The sequence below is a fragment of the Ambystoma mexicanum genome, chromosome 8 (assembly GCF_040938575.1).
Source record: "Ambystoma mexicanum isolate Mex_15411 chromosome 8, UKY_AmexF1_1, whole genome shotgun sequence".
Classification (NCBI taxonomy): Eukaryota; Metazoa; Chordata; class Amphibia; order Caudata; family Ambystomatidae; genus Ambystoma; species Ambystoma mexicanum.
The window spans coordinates 155,436,922-155,464,490 of record NC_090929.1 but is presented as its reverse complement, the minus strand read 5'-3'; the positions used below and the strand labels follow the sequence as shown (position 1 = coordinate 155,464,490).

General features: G+C 45.8%; 1 protein-coding gene across 2 annotated transcripts in view; it reads right to left on the bottom strand.

Annotated features, from left to right (window-relative positions):
- The window catches only part of PHF19 (PHD finger protein 19), a 258,042-nt gene that overhangs the window by 81,214 nt on the left and 149,259 nt on the right, over window positions 1-27,569 (bottom strand). For both annotated transcript variants that reach the window (XM_069609530.1, XM_069609531.1), the window contains exon 7: window positions 23,517-23,612. In XM_069609530.1, the coding sequence (XP_069465631.1) occupies window positions 23,517-23,612 (96 nt within the window). The remainder of the gene's footprint in view (window positions 1-23,516; window positions 23,613-27,569) is intronic.

Sequence of the window (27,569 nt, the reverse complement as noted above, 5' to 3'; positions counted from 1 at the left end):
AGTTGGTTTACTTTATTCATTAAAGCAACTTGCAGGAACAGAGATGGCCTGGGTTTCTGGGTATGCATTTGTGCCCGGCTTAGAGAGTACCTGTGTATGAGTGGCGTTGCGCATAAGTGAGTAAAGGCCTGGCTCAGTTGTTTGATTTGGGGCTTAAATGAGTGAGTGACCATATGTGTAAGAGAGGTAGGGTCTGGATGAGTGTGTAATCTCCACATTTAAGCTATAACACCAGAGCCGACGGGCCGGATCGCTGTGAGGGCCTTAACGATGGGCCACAACGTCATTACCACCCGATCCCGCCTGCCGACAAGGGGGTTATTGCTATTAGCACTCCAGCTTTTTAATAGTGGGTGCTGATAGCAATAGATTTGTTTGAAGGCACGGGACACGCTCTGCGGCGTCCCATTCATTCACTGAAATACTTGCCTAAAATGGCCGCCATGAAAATGGAAGGTGGGTCTCCCATGCGGAGCCCCTCCTCCATTGGTTTGTTTGCATAAACTCTAATGAATAGATTCTGGTTGCATGTTTGTCCTGTTATTATTGGAGTATGTTTTGTGTATATGTGCGCCCCTATGCTCATGGGCTGTGGGCACGCCATAAATGAATCAAGACATTTAAATGGCGCCCATGACGTGGAGTGGTGGCAGCAGTGACGCGGCTTCCAAAGGAAGAGGGTAAGTAGGGTATGGGATGGGCAGGGAAGGGATGGGAGCAGGGACCGAGGGAAGGGGGTTTGGTGGAAGACGCCGGACGTGAGCCGCCTTCAGTTTGCTTGGAACGCAGGCTTATACAGCAAGGTTCAGCATGTGTTCCGAGCAACCCAATTGGCTGGCTCCCCCACCCCTGGTGCCAATACTAATTAGTTGATGGAGCATATGTGCATGGATGACTTGGTGCATTCTCCCCCTATTTAGCAGGCGACGCCACCCTATTTAGCAGGCAACGGCGCCCTAAGCACACGCTGCCCTCTTCAGTCCTTGGGCTCTTCCCTGCGAGTGACAATACTTCGATTTCACTTTGATTTAACCAAAAAGCATATCCTTTTTGAACATTGGAGGTACTTTATTCCCTTTCCCCTCCTGTTCAATATCCAGAGTGCTTGCAACTATTACATTCTACATTTCTCTGTCGCTCTTTACAGAGGTGGGTTTTTATATGGGAACTCGCCAATACTGCAGTCTCCACTTCTCCTCTGCCTTCCCTGGCACTATGCACTTCTCTGGCCTCTCACTTAATTTAAAAAACTCAGGACATCTTGTCCTCGCTCTCCTCTACTCCTCACCCTTCTCCCTCACACGCTGTCGGGCCTACCTTTGCCCTCCACTCCCCTCTCCTCCTACTCTCCTCTTTTTCTCCCATAACACCTGTTGAGGTTTCTAGAGAAGTCTGCTCTATGAAGGTATTATCCAAGCAGGTGCTACCCTGCTCCTCCAGAACTATCAAGGACAACATTGTCTCCCTTGCTCCAGCCTTGGACGATTTGGGCAATCACTCCTTTGCCACCGAATCCTTCCCTGCACTCCTCAAGCACTCCCTTGTGCACCCTCTCCTAAATAAACCTTCTGCCGACCCCTCCTGCCTGGCATTCCACCGCCTTATCTCCATTACCCTCTTCCTGGGAAAACTCTTGGAGAAGCTGGCCATCTCCCAGCTTATCTACCACACTGAATCTGTTGGTTGTCTCCACGACCACCATTTTAGCTTCAGAGCTGCCAGAGGCACTTACACTGCTCTCCTAAACACCTGTGAAGACCTGATCTCTAATCTTCATTCCGGCTCTCCTTCCGTTCTCATCCTTCTTGACCTTTTCTCTGCTTTTGATACGGTCAATCATGCCACCGTGATAAATCGACTACATAATATCCTTGGCATCACAGACCTGGGTCTCGACTGGTTGACTGCCTTCCTCTCGGACCGACCTTCCCAGATTCAACTGGGCCCTTTTCTCTCCTCCGTCACACTCTCCTCCAACTGCGGCGTCCCTCAGGGCTCTATCCTCTAGCCTTGGCTGTTCAATATCTACCTGGCTCCTCTAGTCCACTTGATCTCCACCGTCTCGTCTAACTTCCAGTGTTATGCGGATGACACGCAGCTCTTCCCTCCACCCCCTCCTCTTCCTCTCTCATTCCTGACTGCCTGTCTACTATTCAGGCATGGTGCTCTGCTAATGATCTCTGCCTCAATGCCAGTAAGACAGAGACCATTCTCATTGGGACCCCTGCTCCCTCTTTCCCTCCCTCTCTCTGGCCGACCTCCATGGGCCCACTCCTCTCACACTCCGGTAAGGCAAAAAACATTGGTGCCATCTTCGACTCCTCTCTCTCCTTCTCTGCTCACATCACGGACCTAGCCAAGAAGGTCCATTTTCAGCTGCACCTCCTCAGAGGCATTCTCCCTTTCCTCACCTTCCCCCAGAAACTCAATGTCTCCAGAGCTCTGGTCTTCTCCATGCTGGACTATGCAACAGCCTCTTCTTTAATCTGCCTAACTCCTCCCTTCGCCCCCTTTAAATAATCCAAAATAGCGCTGCAAGGAATTGTGTTGGAAGCGTCTGGATGAAATTTTTGAGGGAAAAAAGACGGAAAATTATTTTTCAGAAAATAACTTTCGATCTTCTCTCAACTGAAAATGTCAGCCTTTGCCCTTGCCTCTACCCTCACCCCGACATCCTACTTACCTTGCGGCAGGACACATTTCGCTATGTGCGCCGACTCGCTGTGCCCCTGAGACAACTGTTCCCTTTCACTTCCATGAGGGTCCTTTCCTTTTTTTGGCAAACATTTATTTAACTTTTTATGGGTCCGGCTGCGGGAGACACCCCCCCAACCCCTACTCACAGTATAGTGAACAAGGGTGCTGGGGACACCCCCACAGTCCCTGCAGCCCTTGCAACCAAAAGGGGGATTTAGTCAAACTGTTCGACAGTTCAGAATTTTCAAACAGCCGAACTGTTGACAAATATCCCATTTGGGATTTTATACACAATCATTTTGCACGTTTCTGGGCTGCAAGAGCTATCCTTGGCCTCAAGCCCAGGGACCGCATCTGTCCAGTCCTAAATTCTCTGCACTGGCTCCCAGTGGCTGCGAGGATTAAGTTCAAGACCCTCTGCATCATCCACAAGTTTTTCTGGGGCCTTTGACCCCTCTACGTCCACTCTCTCTCCCCCGAAATACCTCCCTGCTGGAGCACTTCGGTCATCTAGCTCTAACTCTCTGCAGATCAGACACTTTTCCAAACATAGAGTGGGGGGTGGGGGTAGATCTCTCTCCTCTGCAAAGACACAGCAGTATTAAGAAGACGCAGCAGACAATATTGCCAAATAATAATTACTTTTCATTACTGAATGTAGATTTATAGTCATTGTGTAAGCATTGTAAGACCTCCTAGATTAGTTTGCCTGAAAAGAATTCACTGCTCCTGTACAATCTTATGTTCTTGATAATTTAGCTCTCAATTTAAAACTCGTAAGGTACAAAGGAGCATAGCTATGTCGTCATCAATACGTATTCACTGAAAAGCCTCTCAAAAGTCAGTAAAAACAATTGGAAATGCAGCCAAGATTCTAAGGGTGTGGAACAAATTTGCGAACACTACATTTCCCTTTGTGTGGTAAATACACTGCAACAACGAAAACGTCACTATTCACAAGCCATCATTGTTGCCTTTGTCAATGTTACGGTTTAGTCTAGTACACCATAAGTGAAGCTTTTATTTTAATAGTGCACATTGAATCACTTTCAAGGACTCCCAATGTTGGCAGCTCGGGCACATTTAGATTAAAAGGTTCCCACGCATTGGTTAAGTGGTGAAGCCAGGATTTAAACCCATTCCGCAATTCTTGCAATCGACCACATTTCTTCTCAACGCTCGTTGTTACAAATACTTGATAAAGATCACATGCGTGTAGTCATTGCGTCCCTCAACATGCTGCTCGTTAGGCACGCAGGCAATAGGCACTCCCATTAGCCCACTCACTGAGTGGCCTGCAGCCATCATCCACTCTGTAGCATTCTAGCACTAACCACCTTCATTTTAAAATAAGCAGCTAAGAGCAAAGAGATCTATTTAAAAGATGTTTCAGACTTGACAGAGGGGCCGTGTGCCGCCATTTTTCTCAATGTTTTTTAAAAAACACACAGCAAAAACGAAAAACAGGCGCAGTGCTCCTATATCAGGGCTCAGCCGTCATTCTTGACCATTGGTAAGGGTGGGAATAGCTGACCCAGTGCCAGAAAACCACATGTGCCATGGGTAGGGGCTTGCTTCCACCACCCCAGAAAAGGCCCTGTTCACTTTTTATGCTACTTAGTTCGCTCACCCAAATACTTGCTCGATCTATGTCTTTGGTCACTTGTTGTTTTAACGAAGTAAATCACTATGCAGTAATTTACTTCATGCCTTTTACTTCGAATTTGTATATGCATTTATGGATTAAGGAGTAAAAGGGGGGGTGGTGAAGGAGTTTGAGGGAGAGGTGGAAGTGTAAAGGGGAAGAGGGAGGAACCCCCCAAAAGAAATCGAAGTAACATTTCGTAGTTACGACAAAGTAAATTACCACGAAGTGATTGACTTTGTTGAAATGACAGAGAACCATCTCATTTGCAATATATTGGTTAGCATCTTCCTAACTTAGGTTTTTGTTAAGTTCCTGACGGTATCCACTTACATTTTCGAATGCACTTTTTCGAATGCCATTTTGTCGGAAAAACAAATGGGAAAAAGACATTCTGAATATATATTTTGTTATTGTATATGTTTTTTTTTTGTTTAGTTATTTAAAAAAGTGTCAGTAAAAAAACAGGAGGTTGGGGGGAAACCCCCATTAAAAAAAGAAAATAAAAAATAAAAACATTCGACATTTTTTTCCCCGCCATTTTTCATTCCAAAAAATGGCATTCGAAAATGTGACATTCGAAAAAATGTCACTATAAACCGTTCCTGACATCAGAGGACAGTGCAGTAAGCAGGGTTGTAAGCAACCCCATCTTTATCAGACAGGTTTTGTAAAGTATTTCTTTTCCTTTTCACCAACAAGTTTACAAATCTAGTTATCATGCCCCACTAATGGCGGTAGTAACAATGGCAATAATAGAAGCAATAATGTAAATAGAGGTAAGAGAGGTATTAAGAATGGTATGGTAGTAAAATCAGTAATCATATTACTAATATTGATAGTAATAAAGCTGGTAGTATTACTGGCGATGATACAGCTACTAATACTAATGTAATATAAGTCAAGATTGTAGCACTCGTGGTAGGAGTACTGCTGGTAGGAGTATCAACAGTAGTACTACTATTTCTAAAGCAGGTTCTACAATTCATGGCAGTATCAGTAGCAGTAAATCTACTAGTGATTCAACCAGAACTAGTGAGTATGCCAACAGTTTGGGCTTTTGTATAGGCACGCGAAAGGCATTTGCCAGGCACAGCTGTAGTGGTATTAACTACCCATTGTTGGTAGCAGGTGCAAAATGGTGCGATTACCTAAGCATCTAACAGCAGTGCCTGGCAAAAGCTTAAAACGTATGTACAAGTCAAAAATGTGGCTTTGCCAATGCTCGTTTTAACAGGACTTCAGTGGCTTTGCCAATGTTTTTTATTTAACAGGGTGTCAGTCAAGGATAAGCAGAGTGCTTATAAATTGAGTGGCTGAAGGCAGGCCTAGTAAGACATTTTTATTACACCAGTAGCGTGTTTACAACTCTAATTAAGTCATTAACTCTCAGAAGACTGCTTTGAACAAACAGTGGTAGGCACTTTCAATGCAAGACCTGATAATAAGGCTTGATTAAAGCGAGCTCAAAGAGTTCCCATGAGGAGGTGTTTTGGGCGGGCAGAAGCAGAAATGGCTGGCAATGGCCATAGGGATTAGCAGGGCAATGGGTGGGCACATAACCAAACAACACCTACAGACTATGTTCCCTCCTCATTTGTCCTTCCTCCCTATCTGTACTCCAATGAAATAGTTTCAGTTTATAGGTGTCATAATCACTCCCTAACAATAGCCCAAAGTAAAATTGTCCTGTGCAGCAGAATGTCAATATGAAACATTTTACAACCGCATGATAAGGGAACTGTGTGGTCTTGTGGCTAAGTGTCTGGCCTGGGTTTAAATCCCAGATGTAGCAATGGAGGGGAACACTTTCTTCAATACAAAGGGGGGGACAGTGTCTGCCCTCTGAAAAAAGTGGCAGGATGCCGTTCACCCGCGCTTTCCCTTGACTTCTGCCCGAGTTAGAAATGATTCTAATGCACACAGGAGACCTTTTGCATGTAAGTGTAAATGCAATTTACTCTTACAGGTCAAATGACCCCCTAGGATCATGGAAGTGTCTGACTCTGCCACTAATCAAGGGTAGGAAAGTGAAGAAGATTGCTGGGTGGTAATGGGTAGCGCAGGTGCCCGGGGCGGCCAAGAAGTCACATGACACAATAGGTCTGCCCACGTTTATCAAATCAAATGCAACAGAAGACAAGCAACAAACACAATCACATTGTGCCAGTTTGCCATCGGACATCACGTTCATATACTTTAAGGGTGGCAGGAAGGTGGGGCCCCCTCCTCCTATCACGCCCCTAGGGAGTGATCCCAGGAGGCCAGACACCCTTTGGCCTGCACTGTCTCCCTCCTGATCCCGCTCTACCTCTCCCAGAGGCCCCTACCGGCTCAGAAGCCTCCGGTGAGCACCGGTTTGACAACTTCACTGGATGGCCCCAGATACTGGGACCATTGCTAGGTGCAAATATCCGGCCAGTAATCCTTTTCGTTCACCCCAACTGCTGCCATGGGCGTAATTATAGGGGGGACAGGGGGTTTTGTCCCCCCCAACTTCTGTGGTATGCCTTTTTGTCCCCCCCAACTTTTGGAGGGAGGGCAGGGGGGCTGCAATCATCAATTATGTAATTGGACAGCGCAAGCTCGGCTGGGGTGCCCAGCAAGGGTTGCGCTGTTTCATTACATAATGCTGAGATGCCTGGCAGCCGCGCTGCAACACATTCAGGGCCAGGATGCCCTGTATGGCTCAGTCCCTCACCCTGGCTGGCCTGACTCAAAGTCAGCAGCTGGTTGCTAAACTGGGTATTGCAGGGCCTGGCGCCTGCGCTGCCACGCAAGCAGCAGCACTTCCAGGGGCCGCGGCACAGTGAATCGCTTTCCGGCTTTGTGTTCGTGCGACACACAGACGGGAACGAGGAAGCTCATTCAGCTTTCTGGTTTGTGTCTGGAGGTGCGTGAGTGCGAAGAGGTTAGGTCGGTGTAACCTGAGACGTGGCCCTGGCGGCATTTGAAAGCAAAGCAGAGGTACTTTTGTTTTTATATATATAATTTGTGATTGTTTTTTGTATGTTTGTTGGGGGGCTGGGCTACGGGCTGACCCTAGTGAGGGTGCGTGTCTCATTTGGACAATGTGAGCAGAGCTCACAGTACACATTAAGGATGCAGGTATGAAGACAGACTGACAATAACAAATGATGCATTCCTGTGGCAAGCCACAGCTCTGCAACACCTCTAAAATTAGTCTTGCCACTTTTCAGATGCTACTAAAGCACCACCATCCTAATTTCAAAATGAAGTTGGCAGAAGGTGCACACTCCCCAGGTAGAGTGGAAAGAGTCAAGCTGAGAAAACCTGTGACCCAAAACTCTTGTACTCTGCAAATTCTGTGAAATACATGTGAGTGCTATACGCCTTCCAAACATGGTGAACTTTTGTTAAACAGCTTTTGCTCTAGGTGCGCAGAAGGAACTGTATGGGATTTTGTGTTAAAAGCACACTTTTAGGAGCCCTGTATAACTTTTCCCCCTGCCACCAAAAATAATCTTCACCAAACTGGCAAAAAGTATTTCGAGTTTTGCAGGCACTTTTTCAGGATGGTTTGGTGCAAATTAGTAAATGGGTGTCATGGTTCAGGTTACAGGCCACCAAAAACTGCTTCACTTACCAAACTCAGCAGGGGAGTATCCAGCATTGTAAGAGTGGGGGGAAGGGGTGAGGGGGTTAAGCAACGAAATGCAGTGTGTGGTATTCCACATGGTCTCACTGGCACCCCCAAACCGCCCACCCCTGGCCCAATCTACTTTTTTGGTAACATTAGTGGAAGATGGCATTTTAACACACAAAAACAAAAATAAAACTGCAGGATCATTCCAGATGCAGGAAACTCATCTATTAGAGCTCTGTCAAGGCTCTGTGGGGTAAAATACATGCAAACTTCCTAATAATTATATGGACTTGTACCAACAGAAGTGACTTCACAGAAAAGGACATTGCAAGGCGCCTCATCAGTCCTTGATACTTGGAGGCACCATGGAAGTGACTTTAGAATAAGTTGCCATCAATAAGCCAAGTGACAAATAACTTTGTGGTGCAAAAAACCTAAATTGCACTTTTGTTATATGTGGAGCAACTTTATAGTCATTAGGCTTTTCGATTATAATACCATGATGCATTAACATAAGCTTTGAAGTAAATCAGAGTCACTTGCAGAGCTGCAGATAAGGCACAATGATTTGCTCAGGATCACACACTTGGTTAAATGGTGAAACTGGGATGTGGACAATTTAAGCGACCTCGCACATCTTTCCAGGTTTAGTTGATATAGATATTTATTAAGGATTTGCTTTACATTTCATGTGCTTAAATGGTTATTTATAGCAAAGCCTTGGAAGCAAACCACATTACATGATAAACTAGCCTTTCATAGTAACCTAACCATACACAATATTCATTGTCATAGAAATATTTTGAGCAATGGGAGCATGGCTTTAGTTTTATTCTCCCCATTCTGCATGCAAAGTCACAATAGCATCATGTAGATTAATGTGGGCCTAACAACCCCCCTTGGGTTTTAAAGCCATAGTCATCATTTCATAAAGCATGCAACATTATGCACCCTTCTCACTTCTGATCACTCCCTCCCATTCACATTTCTAAAGGGACAAAAGTCCCTGCTAATAGTACCCCCTCTCCCTCCCGTCAGTGCCTAATGGTTCACACTGTAATACTCTGGAGATACAAAGCAACGTGAGCACCCTCTGCTGCCCGTAGCTCCTTGGGACATTGTCCTGGCAGCGGGACACCTCTACCAATCGGAACGTGTAAGGTGTCCTGCTGCTAGGACAATGAGCGTGCTGAGCAGGAGTTGCTCAGCACACATTGTCCTGCCAGCGGAACACCTTTGCCATTGGGCGTCCTCTTTGATGTGCCGAATGGGAGAGGTGTCCCAATGACAAATGTCCTGGTCTGGCTCTTAAAAGAGTCACAGGGACAGCTTGCCCCCCTGCCTCTCCCGCTTGGTACTCCACTGCTTGGAGCCATTTGAATACAGGAAAACATACCTTAATTTTAATCAGTCAGAAACTTGTAGAAAAAATCTATTAGCACGTACAAATATAAGGTGCTGTGCAGAACCCAATTTCGGAACTATATGGCATTTAAAAATTGATACCAAGTATACATGGTCACCCACTGCACTGCATTAACGATGGATTCTGCCTTTAAATGGAAGAAAAAATCAAGGGAATTGCTGACATTCCAGTGAATCTGTGGCTTTTTAGTTCGCTAGGTCAAGTCAACTTAGCCCAACATTTCAGGGATCAGTCTGGTCTGCTCAATGGGCGTTGCACCACTGTAGCCATGTGTTATTGTATATGTACATGTCAATGTTGTGTGCAGACAGTGTATGTCAATGGAGGTGCTCGGTGTGTGTGAGTGAGAGTGTATGCAAGCATATGTGTGTTGACTTTTGTGTCTGAATGAATGATAAATAATGCATGTTTGTATGTTCTATTGGAATTAAGTTTGTGAATGTTATGTTGTGTTACTGGGTGCATGGCAGGCCGGCTGGAGATGTGTGGGGGCCCAATTGAATTTTAAAGATAGGCCACCAGTCTTATGAAAGTTATAACAGAGCGTCAGCAATGGACTCTTGTGGTGTAGTAGTCTAGTGTTATCCCTCAGGGATTTAGATTGTTTGACCGAGGTACAAAGTCACTGCGAGATTGTTCGTAGTCGTTTTTACTTCGAATACGTTTTTACCTCGGTACAAAAAACCAAACCCATGTCCCCCCAAACTGCCAGTACACCCACAAACCCCCCTACTTACCTTTTCTCCATCCACCGCCTCTCCTGTACCCTGCAGCGTCAGATTCATCCATCTAACGCGGGTCGGATCTGACGCTGGAGGGTCCCTTTTTCTTTTTTTTTGGGTCCCCTGCCACCAATGCTGAGAAAGCGGTGGACAGCCCCGCAAATGCCGAAGTCAAAAATATCAAACATGGGAAGCGGGGGACACCCCCGCAACCCCAGCTCTTTATGTTAGGTATCTACAGCTTAGAACTAATGGTGGTGACTGAATTCAGTCAAATCTACCATTCAACCAAATTTTATCGAACAATTTGGCCAAAACGATCCCTAAGAGCCACCACCCGCCCTCCCTCCACCCCACCCCTGTCCCCCCCACATTTTCAGCAAAGTTACTCCACTGACTGCTGCTCCTCTACTATAAAATAAACCAGACTTCACATGCACAATCCTGTACAGGTCTAAACCCGTCAGGGGACACTATAAGCCTGGTATATATCAGGAAATGGCCGCACCGGACTAAAAACAATGGCAGTGATGTGAAGCAAATGGCGGCAAGGCGCTAAATAGCTAAGGGGAGGAAAAATAGAAAATATAAACGAGTTCTCCAGTTCAATGAAAGCAGCGCCGGCTCAAGGTGTGCCCCAAAAGTGCCGCCGCACAAGGGTGCCCCGAGAGAGCGGCCGCAAATAAAGGGCACTTTGCCTCCAGCTAACTGTCATGCAAACTTACGTATCAGACCGATGCTTAAGTTTGCATGGCAGTGAGCTGACGGCAAAGTGCCCCTTGTTTGCTATTGGTTCAATTGGTGCGGTGCCAGCGCCCAATGAAGAATCACCTGGGCCTGGCACGGCCATTAAACACACAATACAAGAACAGCAGGGGCTCCGTTGCTGCTGCTGTTCTTGTATTGTGTGTTTAAAGGCAGTACTGTGTGAAAGGGAAGCTTATTGCCAATAAACTGATGAAGGTAGTGTTCAAACAGGTGTGTTGGTGACACGCTCTGTTATATGTAAGGCTCTGCTCCCGCCTACCTGGCCGTCTCCTGGTGTTGTGGTGGTTCTGGTGTGTCCTCCCTCCCAGTCCCTATTGTGTGTTGCTCGCCCTGTCCTCGTTGTTGTCAGGTGTGCAGCCAAGTAAGCCGTTGGCAAGGTCATCTTAACTTCAGTCTGCACTTGTGTGGGCCCCCCTAAAGGTTTCTATATGTAATCTACGTAGCATAGCTTTGATGGGCTGCTTTTGTTTGGGTGGTGGTTTCCTTTGAAATTGAAAATGCCACTACTTTCTTTCTTCTTCTGTGATAAAGAAAACTCCATTACAAGTGTGGTGTAAAAGGGTTTTAAGAATAGTTTGAGCCTTTCTCGACTTCCAAATTGTAATAGTTCTTGTTTTTTGTCATGAGACAACCATGTATAGGGATGGTTGCAATTGTATCAAATTGCACATCATTCATCTAGAACTACAGAGCTTTACAACCATTAGGTCTAGGATCACACAACTCTACAACCGTCATGTGACATGGCCAAACAAGCCCCGAGGGAGACCTAGGGGGCGGGGCTAAGGGGCTGAGTGTGAAGCACAGGCTGGCACAGCTTAACCATATGACTGGTCTTAGGTCAAGAGATAAGGCAGAAGCCATGGGGCCCAGTCCATCTCAAAACTTGGACTTTTAGAAAGGCCTAATATTGCATTTGAGCTGAACATCTACCAGGCATGTAAGGGCAATAAACTTCCCTGCCCCTGAGGTGCCGAGCTCGGGTCTATGTGTGCCCTTTTCACCACACCAATGCAGATTAGCTGCCTTGAAGCACTTTTCCCACGGAAGGCACATTGCAAATTACCAATAACAAAATAAAATAGAAAATAAATATGAATCTCGGTGACCTGAGTTCTAATCACAGCTTCCCCAATTGACCAACATGTGTGATCCTGGCCAGATCACTACCTCCCAATGTCTGATTTTACAAAATGGACGGTGCGAAGAAAGTGACCACGTGCCACAAACAAAGTGCTATGCAACGGATCAATTGCATTTAATGATAATTTATTATGATCGCTGAAAATAATACTAATACATGTCAGAGTCTGAGGGGGAAACACTTGTGTGGGGTAAAAGCGGGGTGTGTGCTAGCTGTACCAAGACCGCAAGAGCTGGGCGAGGGATCGGGGAAGGGGGGGGAGGCTGTTTGGATCTAATAGATCCTGCAGTCTGCGACATGTGGCCCGCAGAACGTGGAAATAAATAAATAAAAACAGACAGTTTAAAGAAAACAAGAATGGACATACTGGGCCATGAGCCAGATGTGGGCTTTTTATTTTAGAGGGGGTTTGGGTCCCATTAAAAGATAATGAGGAACAGAACAGGGCCGGTTTTATCGCTCGGGGTCCTCCTTTGAAAGCAGTTGCAGCCAAAGGCGTGTGCGGGCCTACGTGCCGGCTCGGTCGCCCACCGGCATGGGTGACTTCTGAGGGGTCCCACTACAGGGCCTCTCGCTTTGTCACCAGGGGGGTTGAGGCTGCGGAATGCCGGCGTCACGCTTATAAAACCGAGAACCCATCGGCACGGCCTCAAGAACGCTTGGGAAAGAATGATCGGCGTTTAACTGGACGTCGGGAGGCGTCAGGCACGCAGAGCGCTGGCACGCACAGCAATATTTAGTCAGGTGTCCTGTAGAGCGCCGCATGTCACCTTGCAGCCCCTCCAAAGCATGTGCGTGTCAGACACACGGTGCCAAGGTGGAAGTTTGCGCCCAAGGACTGTTGCAGAAGATACAGTGCAGTGATCGCAATAAAGTGGGGCCAGGTCTGTCTGTCAATGATGGTTGAATCTGAGTTGCTACCATATCCATAAGGTGGAACCTGTTTACATAGACTTTTCCCAAACATATATTGCTAATAACTTTTGACTCGGTGGATGGATTTGAATGCCCTTTACAGAAACAAATGTTTGTCACAGGCACCTCGAAACCAGAAATTCTGGGGAAAATGTTAAAAGGTGGAGAGATTATTAACAAAACAAAAAAAAAAAATCTTTTCATCCTCGTCCCATTCATGTTCCCAAAAAATAAAAAGTTCTTTATCTGAACACCTGTAGTACAAAAACTATTGGATAGGTTTGCAACAAATAAGAAACAGGTCGGGCGCAAACTTGCCGCTGAAGGATTTTTTGCTGGTTTGGGGTATATTCTTCAAGTAGTTTTTAAAGTATTCAACAGGGAAGGCATGCCCCTTATTCTGGAACAATTTTTTTAAAAATTTTTTTTATTATTTTGCTTTTATCAAATCAATGATTTTGCAAAAAGAAAAAAGAAAGAAAAAGAAAAAGTTGGAGGAAGAAAAAAATTAAAAGTTTATAGAAAGTTCCCTTTTACAGTTCGGTGTTGACATTCAGGTCAGGTTCAAACCTTGTTTATCAAGAACCTAGTTGATCGGATTCTTTAGATCTAAGGGAACATGCCTCTAAAGCTGCTTTTAAGATTTTTGCAGTTGAAATAGACTATGTCGTTCTTGAACCGCTCAAAAGTCGATTCCACCAGACGTCTTCTTCATTCAAGAGGTTTGAGCTTATCAGAGGACTCAAGTATGCTCTTCTCCATTTTTCAGTTTTGGGGCAATGCATCAAAAGATGTTTTATCGATTCCGGCTCTGAGTCGGTTTCACAGAGGCGGCAAAAGTTGGTTTGTGATTGCCCTCTAATGGCCCTGATTTCGTTTGTTGGAAGCAAATTCAGGCGACTTCTCAGGAAGATAGATCTTAAACCCTTGTCCGGGAATCTTTTCAGGACTTCCGAGGTAGAGTGTAGTTTTTTGGGGTGAAAATTCAAATGGGTGAGAAGTTTGTTGTTGCCTGCCACTGTGAGAGTCTCTATCCAATCCAGGAGCGCCATTTTCCGTTTAACTTTCATGGGATTTTGCAGCAAGTCGTCTACAGAACATCCGCTGATGACCAGTGGAGTGCGCTGTTTGTTCGCCCAAGAGGAAAGAAGTTTGCTCTTACCTTCCCTCATTTCTTCATTGATTATCTTGTAAACAGGTGGAGAGTCTTGCATTATTATTTTCCTGAAAAGGGCAATTTCGCCTGCCTCGATGACCGCTTTCAAGGAAAGAGATCCCAATTCTCTTCTGATAATCAAGATTGGAGTCGAATTTGGGAGCAGAAGAACTTTCCGCCAGAAGTAGGCTTACAATTTTGGCCAGATAGCAGAGGGGATCGCAGTTATTGCCTCACAACCGTATGTCAAACTCGGGACTACTTTGCTCTTGTAAAATTTAATGGCTGGTAGGAGCGAAAATCGTCCGTATTTTCGGTCAATTATTTTAGCCTGAGTGGTCAATTTGTGGATTTTGTCCCATAGATAGTTTTGCATCGCGGTTTTCGATTTTGAATTGTCCATCATCGTCCCCAGATATTTGAAGGACTTCACCACTTCTATTGTTGAGTCTTCGATTCGCAATCTGAAGTTTTTTGAGTTCTTTTCCTGCAGATTTCCGAGGGTCAGGATTTTGGTTTTCTCTTTGTTTATCTCGAGGTTGTTACTTGAGATGTATTTTGCTAGGTTGTCAAGCTGCCTCTGAAGACCAATTGGGGTCTGGTCGACGAGGATGATGTCATCAGCGTATAACAACCTAGTTACAGGAGTCTTACCGACTTTCGGAGGAAATGATCTTAACTCGCTGGAATTGTCTTTTAGGTCTCCAAGGAAGGAGATGAACAGGGCCGGTGCCAATGGGCAGCCCTGCTTAACCCCTCTAAGCGTCTGGATTTCTTCAGACAAGTTTCCCGCTTGGTCCAATTTGATCCTGATTGAAGTCTTGTCATGGAAAGCCTTAATTGGATCAAGGATTTTGTTTGGACAGTTCCATTTTTCTAACTTGGACCACAACAAAGATCTGTCTATTTGGTCAAAAGCTTGACTCAGATCGATAAATGCCAGATGTACTTTCCCGGGCTTAGATGAAAATACAGCCTTTATGACACTTAGCAGCATAATGTTGGCGGTAGTCCCTGAGTTTTTCATGAACCCTGTTTGAAAAGGGTCTCGGCACGGAGCTGATTTGGCCCAGGATTGGAAACATTTTAGGAGAAATGACCAGTAGATTTTTCCAATGGTGTCCAAAAGAGCAATGGGACGATAATTACCAGGCTCGGTTTTGTCTCCTTTTTTATAGATAGGTGCAATCACTGCTGTGCGCCATGAATACGGAATAGATCTTGTGATACTGCAATTCTTGAATACTTGCCCGATGAAGTTAGCCCACTCCACCGGGTGGTTCTTTAAATCTATGTTTGTGATTCCGTCGGGGCCCGGTGCCCTAGAAGATTTAAGGCGCTTAATGGCCAAAACTATGTGTTCCTCATTTGATAAGTCTTCCCAGATGGAAAATATTGAATCCTGCACTGCAGCCGGTGCTTGATTCCTTGGGGGTTGGAAAATCGTGGAGAAGTGTGATTTCCATGCTTCTTCTGAGACATTGTTTGATCCTTTTTCACTTACTCCCTCTTCTGTGTTCTTTATTAGTTGCCAGAAAGCACCAGAGTTCTTAGAATCCAACTTTCGGAGCATTTCTTCAGAATCACGCTGGTACAAGAGGATTCTTTGTTGTCTGAGCCAGAATTTATATGACTTGTGTTCCTTTAGGTAGAGGTCTCTTGGACCCGCTAACTCAGAAATAGCCGCCTGCTTTTTCAGCTTTTTCAAGGTTATCCGTTTCAGGACCAACTCAGTGTCGTAGATGTGTAAAGGTTTTTGAGTTGCTTTATGATTAAATTTCCTTGGTATCAGGTACGGAACCAAAAGAGGCTGGTAGTCAGTGGGGTTTAATTTCTCCCTGTTTCCCCGAGAGCAATGCGTCGAGTAGTTCTTGGACAGTTCCTTGATTCTCTCTGATGTAAGCCTGAGACGGTTTCCTTTGTTGGTGGATTCAGTTTTCTCCATCATTTGGGTTCTTTTTCTAATTGTTGTCGGCCAAGAGATTTTCAGAATGTTATGATCACTTGCTTCCGTCCTTACAACCTCAAATGATGTAATTCGATTTAACATCTCCTCGGATACAAATATGTAATCAATCGTTCTTTCTTGCGAACCTCTTTCCCAAGTTGGGATGGGAACAGCCTGGGGGAGAGAGTGGGCGATGTTAAAGACGTTTCTAGAATCCATGAGCGATTGCCATTGTTTTCCCCGTGACTCAATCTGGGTTGCTTGGTGCAGCTCAAGACCTCTTGGTTGACCCTTTGCTTTTTGGTCCTTGTGGTCTGGTTCAACAAGTACCAGGTCCTCTGTTGTCAGATCTTTTAAGTCTCTTGTGTGTTTTAGGATTTTCAGTACTGTTCCCCTGTTTAGAGTTTTCTTCTCAAAATTTGCCAGAATCTGTTCCAGCTTTAAAATTGTCGCAGCTGCAAGCCTTAAGTTTAAGGGTATTTTTTGATTCGAGCTTCTGTCCCAAGAATGTTTCTTTTTTTCCGTCAGTTCAGTACGGTCATTAAATCCTTTGTGCAAATTTGGTTCGACTCTCTGGGTTTTGATAGTATCAGTATAGGATTCCGGTTCAACATGGTTTCTTTTGTGCGACGCTGGTTTCTCCCTTAAGGAATACGGGCCACGAGGATGTCTTTCATCAACGTCTAGCCGGACCCTTTTGTTGTCACTGTCGGGCTTATGTTTTTTTGGTGGTGAATTTTTTGTACAGTCATTGATCGGTTGCGATCTTTCATGATGATGGTTTTCAATGTGGTTTTGACAGCCGCTCTCTGGGGACGAGTGGAGAGTGATGTTCATTAGAGATTCATCTCTCAGGAAGTCTTCAACAGTAATTGGCGAATGTGACAGCGGAGACTGAGAGGGACTTCTAACGTAATGGCAGACCTGTATCGGGGACTGAGGAGTGGCACAGAGCTTTATTTCATTCACTGGCAGGTCGTTGGTTTTCTGTCGGGGGGTCAAACCTTTTTCCAATGGTTTGCCAGCTGAGGGATCCAGAACAGGAGCTGTCACCACTTCTTGTGGGATGTTTTTTTTTTTTTTTATTTCCATTCGAATTAGTAAGCTGAGGTAGTTTGTCTGTTGTTTGCACTTCAACTGGACTCACTCCAGGTTGCTGACGTGATTGTTTGGGAGCTACAGTTGGCTCTTTTACGCAAGGTTTAGCCGGGCCCTTTTTGACTCCTTCAAATAGAAATTTTCTGAGAGGTTCGATGTTTTCTTTTCCTTTTTGGTTTTTTCTGAACTCTTTCCCAAAGTCAAAGCAGATTTTGCTTGGAACCTGTTTTCCAGTTTGTTGGGTCTTCAACCCCGATTCTCTTCCTTTTTCTGCCATTGGGTCGGTCTGTGATGCAGAATCTGTTGTATCTTTAATTAAGATTGAGTGGACTGATTGAATCGACTTTTCAGTTTTTTTTTGCAAAGGGACACCAATGATTTTGTCATATATAACACTGTCAACCTTTTCCTTTGCGGTTATATACCCTTCAAGGTATGTCATTTTCGTGTGAGTCATTGCAATCAGGGTAGTTTGGTCCTTTAACGTATCGTTTATGGCTTCATATAATTTACCAAAAGGAGCGAGTGCGATCGTCAAAGCTGACATCAATGTGGTCAGGTCTCGTTTTTTCGGTGGTGTTTCATTGAGGGCTCCCTCCAATTAGGTCCCACCAGCACTTTTCCTTCGAGGTGAAATATTATGGCAGCGGGGTGAAGAAAGAGGCTGTGATTTAGCCTTAGGAGAGTGGAGTGCTGGGTCCGGGACTGCTGAGGTTGGTTCCTGTTGGTGTTGATTTTTGGCTGGAGAATCGAATTCCCGGGTCTCACTACTTTGAGGGGCAGGTTGAGAGCTTAGAGGACCCTTTGGGCTATTCCTCTGGGGAAATTCAGCAAGCGAGGCGGGTAGGCTTGTTGGAGGACGGTTGAACGGAGCAGATTTTGGACTCCCGATGTTGCAAGCAAATCGGCTCTTGGGCTTTCCAGGAGAGGAAAAACTTCACGGGTGTTGTCATTTTCAACAGAAAGCGGTAAAGGATCTTTCGGTGCATAAGGAAACTTGCATGCTTTAGGGCCCCCAGCGAGGTTGTCTGTTGCGTCCAATATTTCAGCATCCGTCAGTTCAAGGAGGACATCATATTTTCGTTTCCCTTGGCTGACGAAGTATGCTTTTAAAGATCTGCAGATCGCTGCGTTCGTTACAAGCTCGTCCAAGGGTTTTTTTATACTGTGGTGCTCAACCGGCCATACCCTTCTTCTTTCTTTGTTTGCTTTGGTTTCTTTTTTACCTTGGGAACTCTTTATTTTTCAAACTTTTGTTTGGGTAAGTGCGTGGAAGCAATGAGTCAATGGAAGGGGATTCACCCTCTAAATTCAGCGTATTTGGAGGCTTTGCAGGTTGAAGCTCTACAGTAGGCGTGTCTTCTTCAGTTTGTTGGTCTTTGGCTCCACCCCCTTGAGGAGGTGGACCCTCCTTTTCGGGTGCATGAATATTAGCACGCCCCACCTTCTTCTCCGATGACGCTGTCGGGACCTCCGTAGCTTCCAGGACGAGTGCTGGCGGGGCGGCAGGTGGGAGAGCGAGCCCCTGCGGCTCCCCACCTCCTCGGCAGAGGCCACCCCTGCCACTGCCCTCCGAGCCGTCACACACTACGCCGGTCGAACCTAGGGCTCCAGGCGACCGAAGAACCTCCGAGGCCCGAACTCCGGTAAGAGGTTTTTGAAAGCCCTCCTGGGCTGCAACGAGCGCAACGAGTGGCGAAGCCGCATGCGGTTCCCTCGCCGCCCACCCTTCAGTCGGCTGCACTGGGAACCTGACCGCATGGGGCTTCACCAGCTCAGGCGCCCGCTCTTGGACCTCGCAGGACTCGATTGCCGCAATGAGTCTGGTTTGAAGTGTTTCCACTCTGGCAGCATCCTTGCTTGGGGCTGTCGGTGGGGCTTCGCTTTGGTCCTGATTGGTTTTTTCCAAAGCGGACTCGTGTTGAAAGTGTACTAGGGAGCTAGCGGTTTGGGGCCCCAAGTTGGTAGGATGTCTTTTTCTTGAGAGTGGGCGAGGGAGGTCAGGTCTAGTAGACGGTCTTTGGTTTGAGCTCCTCAGCCATCGCATGTCCTCTTCTTCACCTCCCAGAGGTGATGACGGGGGCGTTTCACCCCTTGTGGCCTCCATGCAGGCAGACAGGAGTCTGCCGATCAATCCTGCTCACGGACTGCCACAGACTGCAACTTTGCAGCCAAGTCCGCGGCTAGGAAGAGGTTTTATGGGTCCACCCACAAAAACAGCAACAAGTGTAGAGATACTCTGGTAAGAAGGTCTGGTAAGGAAAGTCGACTGCCACAGACTGCAACTCTGCAGCCAACTCCGCAGCCGCTCCGCGGCTAGGAAGAGGTTTTATGGGTCCACCCACAAAAACAGCAACAAGTGTAGAGAGACTCTGGTAGGAAGGTCTGGTAAGGAAAGTCGACTGCCACAGACTGCAACTCTGCAGCCAACTCCGCGGCCGCCCCGCGGCTAGGAAGAGGTTTTATGGGTCCACCCACAAAAACAGCAACAAGTGTAGAGAGACTCTGGTAGGAAGGTCTGGTAAGGAAAGTCGACTGCCACAGACTGCAACCCTGCAAGTTTTTTTTTTATATATCTCCCATGGTGCAGTACGCTACAATATTAGAGTACTGTAGCTTTGAAGCACAGAGGCTGAAAAACTTTTCAGAAATGAAAATCTGACATTTTTTTAGTCGATGCATGCAATTCCCCCTTTAATAGCGAGGGAAGTCGAAAATGAAAAGCGCTTAAAATTACATTTGGAGAAGGTAAAAGGGCATATTAATAGCAGGCTACAGGTGGAGAGGGGGAATGAGCAGCACGTTATCTTAATCCATATTTATAATGCACCCATCACCGTAATGACCTTACTGCACCTGGCCTTCTAAGAAAAATTGGCATATTGTGACCCTGCCAGGTTGTCGCCAGACTTTAGTCTTTAGAAAGGAAAGACTAGGGATTCAGACAGGGTTAATAGGAAAGAGTGTTTAAGCAGAAGAACAAAGCGATTCAGAGGGTAAAAAGCATTTGGGAAGACAGGGATGCGATATGGTTGTAATAGTCGAGATGCGTGTTTGTAACTGTGATTAGCTGTCTGTGTGTGAGAGAGAAGCTGAAAGGAATGGCCAGCTCAATGCAGAGCAGAACGTACTGTGATGGCAAGCTAGACCCGACGAAGCACGGTACTAGATCTAGCTGGTGGGTCTTCGAATGATGTACTTGAGAGATGCTCAAGCAGCCGTAGTTGTGTGCAGGCCTTCCCCTAGGCTAGTTTGCAATAAACAATCCCTGTACAAGGGAAGCACACTGGGTTTGCAGAGCCAGCCGGCAGATGTGTCGGCGCCAAGAGTTGGACATGTATAGACATACGCGTGAGGAAAACATGGAGTAAGTGGAAGGTGAGGAGACATCATGGACTTACGTGCAACTATATATGGCTCTATAGGGCAGGGGCTAGTTATGATTTCTCATGATTTAAGATAGATGAACTTAAATATAAGGAGTGTAATGTCACTGAATAATGTTTACTTTGGTTTGCATCTGTGACCTACAGGTTATTGGCAAATCCCACCCGCAGTTGAATAACTATAGGAACTTGTTTTTATCAGTCACCTGCTGAAAGTGTTAGGCTTTCATAGTGCAGTAATAGAGATGTGTTACTTCTATTCAATGCAAAATCACTCCATTCCTGGTCCTCTGAAGGTGAAATGCTGAGTCTGCCCCACCATCTGTGGTTGACATATTTATACAAACATGAGCTTATTAACTGATCTAATTAAGACGCACCAAACCATTTAAATTGTATAAAAAAAAGTACCCAGAAGCAGAAGCATTCAACCGACTGAGCTACCTGTATTGGATTTTAGCTGCGACTTAAAGGTTAAGTTACACACAGAAGGCTGTGGATATGTGCAGTGCCCATATCCCTGTCCATAACTTTTAACTTGTTGTCCCAAGTCCCCTACAGGATGGACCTGTTTGCTAAGAAAGAGGCTCCAGCACTGTCAGAATGCACAAAAGTACTCAGAAGCAGGCCACTGCCAGGAATACAGGCCTGCAGCTCCAGTGCTGTCAGAAAAGTTAGCACTCAGAAGCAGGCTGCTGCCAGGAAGACAGGCTTGCAGCTCCAGTGCTGTCAGACTGCAAGTCAGCATTCAACAGCAGGCCGATGTCAGGCAGACAGGCTGGCAGCTGCAGTGCTGCCAGACAGCAAGTCAGCACTTAGCAGCAGGCTGCTGCCCGTAAGACAGGCGTGCAGCTCCAGTGCTGTCAGACTGCAAGGTAGCACCTAGCAGCAGGCTGCTGCCAGGAAGAAAGGCTTGCAGCTCCGGTGTTGCCAGACAGCAAGTCAGCACTCATAAGCAGGCCTCTGTCAGGAAGACAGGTTTGCAGCTCCAGTGCTGTCAGACTGCAAGTCAGCACTCAGCAGCAGGCCTCTGTCAGGAAGACATGCTTGCAGCTCCCGTGCTGTCAGACTGCAAGGTCGCACTTAGCTGCAGGTCGCTTTCAGGAAGAGAGGCTTGCAGCTCCAAGTCAGCACTCAACAGCAGGCTGCTGTCAGGAAGACAAGCTTGCAGCTTCAGTGCTGCCACACAGCAGTACCAACCTCAGCGACTATCCTCTTGAGGCCAGAGGCATGCTGCTGACTGCTATACAAGCAGTGTAAGAGTGCATGCAGTCACCTTCAGCCTGAACCGAGGCATGATCTCAAACATGGACTTCAAGGGCTTCGATGGTGCAGAAAATAATGCATCCTCATAACCGCTTCCTCCTGCTAAAAAGCTCAACTGGCACTCAACATCCCTCTATGTATGAGCTTAATAGGAAGTTTATTGCAGTGTTGAGGGTCTGAAAATGTAGCCTCTCCAAAGTTGGAATTGGTAGCAGTTTCATTAGTTACTTGACATCATTATGGCTGTGGGTACTAAATAAAGGGTTGAATTATGAGTATGTTGGTAATAGTAACAATATGCTACGGCCAACTTTAAAAATTCTGCCTAATTATGAATTGGGATTGCAAGGGACATGCGAATGGGGTACAAACAAATTAATGCATGGGGTTCATCCACGTCATTTAATTGTATCACCAAGATAGCCTTTACAGTACATAAATATACAGTACAATTAAATATCAATTGATAAAATATTCCAAAAGGAAATAAATAAGCTACGTCATCAAGTTAATCCACAAAAATCTTTTTTAAACTATGCATTCCTAAGAAAGGTCTCGTAATAACAAAACAAGAGCGTAATCAAGAGAGCAAGTAAGAGCGCAAACAAGAGAGCAAGCTCGTTATAGCCTAACCATGAAGGCAAGCCACACGTAGCGTGCAGTAGCAAACGTAACTAGGTTGATGGCCCACTTAACTAGGTTGGAATCATAGTTTAAAGCCCCATGCAGTACTTTCTGTGCGTTTGTGTGGTAAGTATCCCATGTAATCCCAATGAATAATTAGGTGGTATTTTTAAACACAGTGTAACTTTAAACCCTTGTTCCAAGGACTGGAAAGGCGGGTAACGGCTCTGCAGCCCAAGGTATATGACCTAGCGAAGCCAGGGCCTATAACGAGGGCACCGGCCTGTTAGTCCCCCATTACAGCTATTGCAATGATGGTGGTTAATGCTATTAGCACCCCGGGTTACCAAAGCGGTAACCCGGGGTGCGGGACACAGCAAGTGTCCGTTGAATGAATGAAAATACCAAACCAAAATGGCTGCCATGGTTATAGAAGGCGGGGCTCTGTACGCTATGACCAGGGCAGCCGAAAAATGGAAGCTTGTGTGGCGGCGGGCGGCACCACCGCCACAATCAGATGAGTGGTGATGGGAAGGGGGGTTGGGATTTATTTACAACAAAAAAAGATAAGGGAAGGCGGGGGAAGATGGTGGCCGCAGCGGGGGAGGTAGTCTGCGGGTTCTGTGGAACACAGGCTGAGATTACAGGTTTCAGCCTGTGATCCGTGTTACCTGATTGGCTGCGCTCTCCGCCCCGGATGCTGATGATATTTAAAAGTACCATTACCACCACAAGCGTAATGGGTGGGGAAACGCCTTCCACTGTGCATTGTAGAACACATTTCCCTCTACCAGTAACAGAGAGGAGGAAAACATTGTTAAATCATCGATGGTGTAAGTACAAAATCCGATTATAACCCCTAGTTTCTCCAATTGGCCAGGCTGTGTCATTTTAGACGAATCACTTAATTTCCCTGAGCTTCTGTTGCCAAACTTGGAAGTACTCACACAAAGGTTCAACATGGCTATTAAGCACTTTACTAAAAACTGGATTAGTGTTAATTTGTATTTTTTTAATTTATATAGCACTTTACACCAAAGCATACCGCCCCACTCTATCTACAGCCTTTCATCACAAGTTATTAACCCAGAATCTAAACAGCTTTAGGGCCTACCTGTCTCCGAACATCATGGGCTCGTTGAGGCACTGGGTGCAAGCTTCGTGGAACCACTGCCGGCACCTGTAGCACTGCAGCATCTTCAGGTACCACCTGCACAAAAGTAGAAAAACAAGCACACCAATGACAACCAGCAAGGGAAGAAGCACTGCATACCAATGGCAACCAGCAAGGGAAGAAGCACTGCACATCAATGAAAACCAGCAGGGGAAGAAGCACTGCACACCAATGACAACCAGCAGGGGAAGACACACTGCACACCAGTGACAACCAGCAAGGGAAGAAGCACTGCCTACCAATGACAACCAGCAAGGGAAGAAGCACTGCACACCAATGACAACCGGCAAGGGATGAAGCACTGCACACCAATGACAACCGGCAAGGGAAGAAGCACTGCATACCAATGATATCCAGCAAGGGAAGAAGCACTGCACACCAATGACAACCAGCAGGGGAAGAAACACTGCACACCAGTGACAACCAGCAGGGGAAGAAGCACTGCACACCAATGACAACCAGCAGGGGAAGAAGCACTGCACACCAGTGACAACCAGCAAGGGAAGAAGCACTGCACACCAATGACAACCAGCAAGGGAAGAAGCACTGCACACCAGTGACAACCAGCAGGGGAAGAAACACTGCACACCAGTGACAACCAGCAGGGGAAGAAGCACTGCACACCAATGACAACCAGCAAGGGAAGAACCACTGCACACCAATGACAACCAGCAAGGGAAGAAGCACTGCACACCAATGACAACCAGCAGGGGAAGAATCACTGCACACCCATGACATCCAGCAAGGGAAGAAGCACTGCACACCCATGACAACCAGCAAGGGAAGAAGCACTGCACACCAGTGACAACCAGCAAGGGAAGAAGCACTGCACACCAATGACAACCAGCAAGGGAAGAAGCACTGCACACCAATGACAACCAGCAAGGGAAGAAGCACTGCACAGCAATGACAACCAGCAAGGGAAGGAGCACTGCACACCAATGACAACCAGCAAGGGAAGAAGCAGTGCATACCCATGACAACCAGCAAGGGAAGAAGCACTGCACACCAATGACAACCAGCAAGGGAGGAAGCACTGCACACCAATGACAACCAGCAAGGGAAGAAGCACTGCACACCAATGACAACCAGCAAGGGAACAAGCACTGCACACCAATGACAAAATAAAATCGTATGAGTGTCCCCATTCTTTCACGTCACTAATAATTCTGTTTCACTCACAAACATCAATGAGAGTGCGTATCACCTTAGATGGTAAACTATGTCCTGAAATTCGGACTCAACAAGGTTTAAAACAGGGATGTGCACTGGCAGTGTTTCTATTTAACTTCTTTATTATAGATCTGGGTCCTGAATTTATGAATTGTAATGGTGATGCCCCTAGGATAGGAGCTCAGAAAATCCCATATTTGTTATATGCGGATGACCTTGTTCTTTTATTACAAACGCTGCAAGGTCTTCAACGTATGTTGTCACGGTTGGGAGACTATGTGCAGGCAAATAACTTGGAGATTAATATAATGAAATCCCAAATAATAAGCTGTACCGTCAGTTCGGGGGCTGTGGGACATCTTCCTTTATTCTCATGGACACCAAATTAGTAAACGTTACCCTATATAAATATCTTGGGTGGCTATTAAGAATAGACAGACTAGGAGAGATGATGAGGCAACTGCCCGGAACAAACTTCAACATTTAATCTCCCAGTCTCGAATCTTAATTAAAAAATGTGGGAAATTCTCTTTGAAGCATATTGTGCTATTTTACAAAATGAAGGTGTTGCCAATTACACTATATGGTGTGGAAGGAAGGCTGCCAGAGAAGCAACAGATTTGGGATGCACTAGAATCAACATATTGGAAGCATATTCTAGCCCTCCCAAATATTGTCCCGATAGCGATCATACGCTATGAATTTGGATTTTTATCCCTCTACTCCCAGGCACTGTGGAGACAGTGCGTATTTTTCCGCAAATGTTTGTTGGGACTAAAGAGTGGAAGCATCCTAGAGGTAATAGGTTATAACCTTCTTAAATCTGGAAATGTATTCCCTAGGACATGGCGGAATTATGTGATGGATAACTTGGTCGAAGCAGATGTGTCCTTAGAAGTGTTGTTATCGAATCCTGCTCGAGCTAAAGTTAAAATCTTCCAAGCAGATTGGGCCAGGAATATAACAAGGTGCATCCAATATAAAGATTTTAACATCTGGAATTTTGGAATGAAGCGTTATGGAATGATGGCGTCTTATTTAGTGAAATGTCCATCGCCTAAGGTTCGTTCCGACTACTTAAGGTTCAGACTCAACCTATGGAGCATTTGCAATGCTCTTTGTAAAAGGAAACTGTTGCCAATTGATCGAAATTATTGTAGATATTGCCTATCACTGCAACAAAGTGAAACATAACAACATCTGTTGGTGGAATGTAGTGCTTTAGATGGAGTACGAGCAAGATGCTTCGATAATGTATTTTGAATTCATACCGTGAGGGAGAGCGATCAAATATGGCAAATGTTGTTTTCAAACACACGGGCAAGGGTACAGATAGAGCTAGTCCAATTTTTACAAATGATATTACCACGAGCGAAGGATATGTAAAAGGCATTAAGTGCAGGGACCATGGTAGAGAATAGTGGTGACTGTATTTATGCATAAGTCTAATTGCTATAGAGTCTATGTTCTGCATGTCTCGTGGTCGTTATGTTTTTATGGTGTTATGTGATTTTATGTTTCGACGTTTCTGTATCCTAACAAGAGTGTCTATTTTGTTATGTATTATTTCTTATGTAATATATGGAAGTTTGATTTGATGTATGTTTGTATTAAATATTTGAAAAGTTGCGCTGCAACTAAATAAATAAAAACAATTTTTAAAAAAGAATGACAACCAGCAAGGGAAGAAGCACTGCACACCATTGACAACCAGCAAGGGAAGAAGCACTGCACACCAATGACAACCAGCAAGGGAAGAAGCACTGCACACCAGTGACAACCAGCAAGGGAAGAAGCACTATATACCAGTGAGACCCAGCAAGGGAAGAAGCACTGCACACCCATGACATCCAGCAAGGGAAGAAGCACTGCACACAAATGACACCCAGCAGGGGAAGAAGCACTGCACACCCATGACAACCAGCAAGGGAAGAAGCACTGCACACCAGTGACAACCAGCAAGGGAAGACGCACTACATACCAATGACAACCAGCAAGGGAAGAGCAGTGCATACCAATGACAGCCAGCAAGGGAAGAAGCACTGCACACCAATGACAACCACCAAGGGAAAAAGCACTGCACACCAATGACAACCAACAAGGGAAGAAGCAGTGCATACCCATGACAACCTGCAAGGGAAGAAGCACTGCACACCAGTGACAACAATCAAGTGAAGAAGCACTGCACACCAATGACAACCAGCAAGGGAGGAAGCACTGCACACCAATGACAACCAGCAAGGGAGGAAGCACTGCACACCAATGACAACCAGCAAGGGAGGAAGCACTGCACATAACACCAATAACAAAAGCACTGCATTTTGTCTTCATAAACCCACCTCTAGTTTGCCTGCTGATAATTGCCCCATGTGTGGGCATGCATCAGTAAAGTAAACAAAAGCATGAGTTGGCCACATAAGCATCTCATTTACACCTTGGTGCATAGGAACTAATAATGAACATATTGGGTCACAAAGACTTTTCCAAATGTTCATGTGCTCATGTGTTCATGTGTTCAAGTGCTCATGTGCTCATGTGTTCAAGTGCTCATGTGCATTTGAAACATACACCCACCTGCGGTGACTCACGGGGGGCCTCCCAGGATGCTCACATTTCACGGGGCATGTTCTGCCCTTTAGACACACACTTTGAGCCAATTGTCAAAAGATTCTGGGATGGGATAGTAAATCCTCTTCATTTGCACCAGAAAAGCATGTTCTCTGTTCACCTGAATGTGTGCATCAAAAATGTGCACATTCTAGTCCCACCCACCCCCCACATGGGCACAACTGTGCAAATCAGAGGGTGGAAGATGGCTTT